The sequence below is a fragment of the Thalassophryne amazonica genome, chromosome 10 (assembly GCF_902500255.1).
Source record: "Thalassophryne amazonica chromosome 10, fThaAma1.1, whole genome shotgun sequence".
Classification (NCBI taxonomy): domain Eukaryota; kingdom Metazoa; phylum Chordata; class Actinopteri; order Batrachoidiformes; family Batrachoididae; genus Thalassophryne; species Thalassophryne amazonica.
In genome coordinates this window covers 24,313,058-24,319,081 of record NC_047112.1, presented here as the reverse complement: position 1 = coordinate 24,319,081, position 6,024 = coordinate 24,313,058, and the positions used below count along the sequence as shown (strand labels likewise).

The 6,024-nt window shown below is 41.4% G+C and overlaps 1 protein-coding gene across 1 annotated transcript in view; it reads left to right on the top strand.

Moving 5' to 3' along the window:
• The first annotated feature begins 4,352 nt into the window (after window positions 1-4,352).
• Window positions 4,353-6,024, top strand: part of lurap1 (leucine rich adaptor protein 1) — a 44,005-nt gene continuing 42,333 nt past the window's right edge. Inside the window, exon 1 of the mRNA XM_034179566.1 lies at window positions 4,353-4,740. Within this exon, the coding sequence (XP_034035457.1) occupies window positions 4,540-4,740 (201 nt within the window). The 5' untranslated portion in view covers window positions 4,353-4,539. The remainder of the gene's footprint in view (window positions 4,741-6,024) is intronic.

Sequence of the window (6,024 nt, the reverse complement as noted above, 5' to 3'; positions counted from 1 at the left end):
GGAAGACTTCTTTCTGTCCTCTGCCCTAAAGATAAGTCCTTCTTTTGATTGATATCCTTGCAAATTTGATAAAAATCTAAATATTGGCTGTGAAAAGTTAGACCACAACCATAGACTGAATATCAGGGGTCCCCAACCCTGTTCCTGGAGAACAGCTGCCCTGCATGTTTCCCACGCCTACATACTCAAGTCACACTTGATTTTTTTTTTTTGTTTTTTTGTTAAGAGTGGGGTTTTCCAGCTCTTGATTGGCTGAGCACACCTGATAGTTAATTGCCTGGGAGTGGAACAGGGAGAGTTAGAAAACATGCAGGGCAGGTGCCCTCCGGGAACAAGGTTGGTGACTTCTGCTGTAGGACTTTTCCTGCTTTTCATTTTTGACCCTGCTGTATTATATCAGGTTCCCAAACAGACATTTCTGCCATCAAAACAGTTTAAAGTCATTGTTTTGGAGAATATCCCAGTTAACTCCCTCTAAACCTGCCTGTGACAGTTAACAGAAGAATGCCAAACATCAGGCTCCGGCTATTATTTAGTCTTGGTTGCAGCATCAGTTGCAACAAAGATTTATGCAGCTCCTGAGCAACACCACACCAACGACTGCCATTCTGAGTGACCAGGCGGCGTGACGTCAGCTGGTTAAATAATACTGAGGCTCCTGATTTTTAACACTTGTGTCAGAACAATGCTGACAGAGTTTTTGCATAATCGGCATTTAATGCTGCAGGTTTCGTTGCCCGTGGGAAGCGTGGGCACTTGGATCATGTGGGTGAGTGTAAATGTGAAAATCTTCTGCTCTCGACTACTGTTGCTATGGTGGTCATCATGGTTACTGGGCTAAAATGTGATTACAGAGTATTATAATGATGACATTCTTTAAAATGCAAGAAGGCTTAGAAAAAAACTATATGAGTTAATATATTGTTCTTCTAAAGGTGCCTAATTGATATTTATGTATTTCCTCTATATTAATTTGTGGGAAAAGGAATTTTTTTTCCCCGTATGATGCAATTGTTAAATGGGATTAGCACTCAGAGGCCTTCCAGCAATGTTCTTATTATAAATAAGTTTGTAAAACTGTGAATTTGTCCTTTGAATTCAAGGTAGATGCGGAATTTGATGGCTTCAACAGTAAAGCTGATGTCAGTGGCTATTTGTAAGTAGCCGTATTGATAATACGCAATTCTATTCGTACGAGGTCTGTCAATAAAGTATAGGTCTTTTTTTTTTTCTTTTCAAAAACTATATGATTTCATTCATATGTTTTTACGTCAGACATGCTTGAACCCTCGTGCGCATGCATGAGTTTTTCCACGCCTGTCGGTGACGTCATTCGCCTGTGAGCACTCCTTGTGGGAGGAGTCGTCCAGCCCCTCGTCGGAATTCCTTTGTCTGAGAAGTTGCTGAGAGACTGGCGCTTTGTTTGATCAAAAATTTTTCTAAACCTGTGAGACACATCGAAGTGGACACGGTTCGAAAAATTAAGTTGGTTTTCCGTGAAAATTTTAACGGCTGATGAGAGATTTTGAGATGATACTGTCGCTTTAAGGACTTCCCAAGGTGCGAGACGTCGCGCAGCGCTCCCAGGCGCCGTTGTCAACCTGTTTCAAGCTGAAAACCTCCACATTTCAGGCTCTATTGATCCAGGACATCGTGAGAGAACAAAGAAGTTTCAGAAGAAGTCGGTTTCAGCATTTTATCCGGATATTCCACTGTTAAAGGAGATTTTTTTAATGAAAGACGTGCGGGCGGATTGCAGCGTCGGCTCGCAGCCGCCGCGACGCTCCGCCACAGGAAAAACACCTCCGTTGGAAGCCTTAAGGACAAGTTGGAACATGTCCAGCTGTTAAACAATTTCTCATATACTCACTCCACTGAAAGCCATCAAAAGCCGCCTGGATTTTACAAATGGTCAACACGGAGGTGTTTTTCCTGTGCTGCCGCACCGCGCCGGCTGCGTCCCGACGCGCGGACCCGTCCGCACATCTTTCATTAAAAAAATCTCCTTTAACAGTGAAATATCCGGATAAAATGCTGAATCCGACTTCTTCTGAAACTTCTTTGTTCTCTCACGACATCCTGGATCAATAGAGCCTGAAATGTGGAGGTTTTCAGCTTGAAACAGGCTGACGACGGCGCCTGAGAGCGCTGCGCGACGTCTCGCTCCGTGGGAAGTCCTTAAAGCGACAGTATCACCTCAAAATCTCTCATCAGCCGTTAAAATTTTCACGGAAAACCAGCTTAATTTTTCGAACCGTGTCCACTTCGATGTGTCTCACAGGTTTAGAAAAAATTTTGATCAAACAACGCGCCAGTCTCTCAGCAACTTCTCAGACAAAGGAATTCCGACGAGGGGCTGGACGACTCCTCCCACAAGGAGCGCTCACAAGCGAATGACGTCACCGACAGGCATGGAAAAACTCACGCATGCGCACGAGGGTTCAAGCATGTCTGACGTAAAAACATATGAATGAAATCCATATAGTTTTTGAAAAAAATAAAAAGGACCTATACTTTATTGACAGCCCTCGTATGTAGCACTTGTGCTTGGCCAGTCTATGTTACGTGATGATGAGACTAGGTCCCTTTACTTTTGTTTTCTATCTGTACGCAGGGCAGAAATTACATTTTGTAGTGATAATCTCAAGCACTTTCTCTAAATTGTTTGTGAAATATCTGTCTTATTTGTGTTGTTTATGTATTCTGTAACGGAGCTACTGAATATGTAACAAATTTCGGATCTCTGATCTGATGATAAAGTCTTATCTTAATTCCAAAATATTTGTAAATATCTATAATTTTGTCACATATGCATTTTAAATTTCAATTTATTTTCATTTATATAGCGCCAAATCACAACAGAGTTGCCTCAAGGCGCTTCACACAAGTAAGGTCTAACCTTACTAACCCAACAGTGGTAAGGAAAAACTCCCTCTGAGGCAGAAAACTCAAGCAGACCAGATTCAAAGGGGTGACCCTCTGCTTGTGCCATGCTACAGACACAAATTACAACACAATTCACAAAACGAACATACAGGAAATGTTGCTGGTTTATATTTGAATTAGAAAAAACATGACTGGGATTCAATTGCAGAGTCTTTAGCTCAGAAGTCCAACACCAAACCCCTTAAGCTACGGTCATATTAACTACATACAAGCTACAGCAATATATGCAAATACTGAGCAACACCCCACAACGACTGCCAATCTGAGTGAATAGGTGGAGTGACAGCTGGTTGTTCCCTCGGTCAAAATAACCCAAGATGGCGGAATACACTCCGAAACAGATGTATTGCTGTATAAATCTAATATGTCTCTCATATATTTTGTAAAAGTTAGCGAGAAATAAACACTTCTAAATCTACAAATGTTGTTTTTGTAACCAGATAACACTTCTGAAGTGATAAACAAGACATTTTATGGACGTGTTAACATTCCAGCCTCAAGAAACGCCCTTCAAGCCACAAAGCCGACTGCTTGTCGCTGTCATTTGCAGCTAACTTTAGCTTTACACTACAGCATCTCATTCACATTGTTGTTCACAACTTTAAGTTATCATGAACCCTACCTGTCAGAGTTTTCCATGATGCATACCATAAAATTACCATCCAAAATGGCCTTGTATTTGGTGCTACTATCTGATCTTAACCTAACTGCTTTTTATAGCTGTCTAATTGAAAAAAAACAAAGTATTTGTATCTATTTGGAACAGAATGGGAATGGCATGATGGAACACTCTGATTTGTTTTTGGCTCACCAACATAAATACACCATAAAATTTTTATATACCACCTTGAACGCAATGTGAGTACAACACCAGCTTATACCCGCCTACTTCATTTTGCAACCAATCACATAACCACTGATTCACGACATGTTAAGGACCAACTACATGGGGGCCGGCCTTGACTCAGGAATAAAAGTTAGCACAGGGAGAAATCAAGGCTCTTTGTTCAAATGGTGCATGTGACATCTGTTCGAAGACCCCAGCACTGCTTAGATGACTCTCTTATCAGTATAGGCTCCTTTCAATACAACAGCTAAACTTTAAAGTCCGTTTCCTGTCCAATTCTTTTTGACATCACTCACCACATAAAAGAACACTAACACTACCCAAACTCTATTTACCACAGCTATGTGCAGATAAAATTTTGTGTCATTAATACCGCCACTTTGAACAAAAAGTCAGTTTTATTGTGGAAAGTTACTGAAATAACAGCCGCCGGACGTTTTATTTTGAAAGTGCTGACCGGAAGCTGTGTTATTATTCTGTCAAACTTGTGTCGTCTCTGCGGCTGCTGGTCGCTGCATCCTGCAGGTGGAATCTGCGCAACGTAGCGGAGCGCAGAAACGAACAGCAGGGCGCGTGAGGAATAAGAAAGCACACTTTTTGAGCTATTTCTTTCCCCCCTGCATGAGTTTGTACAGATTGAACTTGGCTGCTGGCGCGGAGTCACACACATGTCACACAGACGTCCCGCTGACGCACCGACGGCCAGCAGGTTCCAAACAGACAGACGGATCTGATCTTTACGCACCATGGATGAGGGCACGGTGACCGGCAGCGACGCGCCTCCGGATCTGAAAGACATCGAGGTGAAAATGGGACGGAAGATCCCCGACGGGTTGCTCAGGTGGATGCGGGAAGAGGCGTCTCCTCTGTCCGCCGCGCACGACGCCAGCACGGACACCAGCAAGAAGAGCCTGGACGAAAAGATCAGGAAATTAAAGATGGAAATGGTAAGAGGGATTCGTGTCCGTGCGCGTGTAGGGGGTGCCCGCGCGTGATGGCACAGGCTGTTGGACGTGTGGCAGAATTGTTCTCTAAAGGTTTCTACTACGTCACAAAGCACCCTCTGCTGTGAAGGAGTCACTGATGGAATAAAATAATATTCTAATATACTTAGCGATCATCACCTCTGCCAAGAAGGTCATGAAGGTAGTGTTTTGTTTGTTTGTTTGTTTGTTAGCAAGATGAAGCAAAAAGTGTTGGTGGGTTAGTTGGTTGGTGGAGAGATGGTGCATGGGCCAAGAGCCCATTAAATTTTGGTGTAATCCAGACCAGGAGAGGATCCAGGAATGTTTTTTTTACTTTTATGAGACAGGATGATTTCAGACATTTAGATTAATTGGCAACACTTTACAATAAGTGTGCATTCATTAGTTAATGTTGTAATGTGGTAAGTTAATTAACACTTCATGCAGTTCTGTAGTTCATGCAGCAATACACATTAACTAACAGCGAATCAAGAGTTAGCTGTGTTTCTAATCATTTATTAACTGAATAAACATTAACTAACACTTGATTAAAACTTAACTAGTAAAAATTTGGTATTCATGGTAGTTAATGCCACAATAACCATGAACTAACAGTGAATTGGGAGTTAACTGTGTTTACCAAGACTTTATTAATAATATTTATGGTCATAAATACCATATTTAGCATTAACTAACATTCAAGATTTAACTGTGTTTAGCAATAAATTATTCATGACATTCATGTTAATGTGGTAGAAAGCAGTACAATGCATTAACTTACACTGAATTAAGTGTTAACCTGGCTTAGTATTAATTTATTAATGTTATTTATGTTAGTTAATAAAAGCATTAGTTAAGAATTAAGTTTACTAATCATTTATTAAGCATTTATTAACAATGTTCATGTTAATAAATAAATACTAAGCATCAGAGAGCAGGGGTGGTAGCCAAGTGGTTAATGCGCTTGGTTTCAGTGCAGAAGGTTCCAGGTTCAAATCCCACCCCTGCCATATTTCCCCATGTAATGTGGAGTTGCGTCAGGAAGGGCATCCAGCGTAAAACTGTGCCAATTCAACATGCAGATCCACCCTGGATTTGCTGTGGTGACCCCGAGTGCAAACAAGGGAGCAGCCGAAGGAACTTACTATCAGCTAAGAGTGACTTAAGAGTTAACCTGATTTAGTAGTCAACTGTTCATGTTAGCAATACTAAACATGCGCTAACAGTGACTTAAGTGTTAACCTGGCTTAGTAATAATTTACTAAT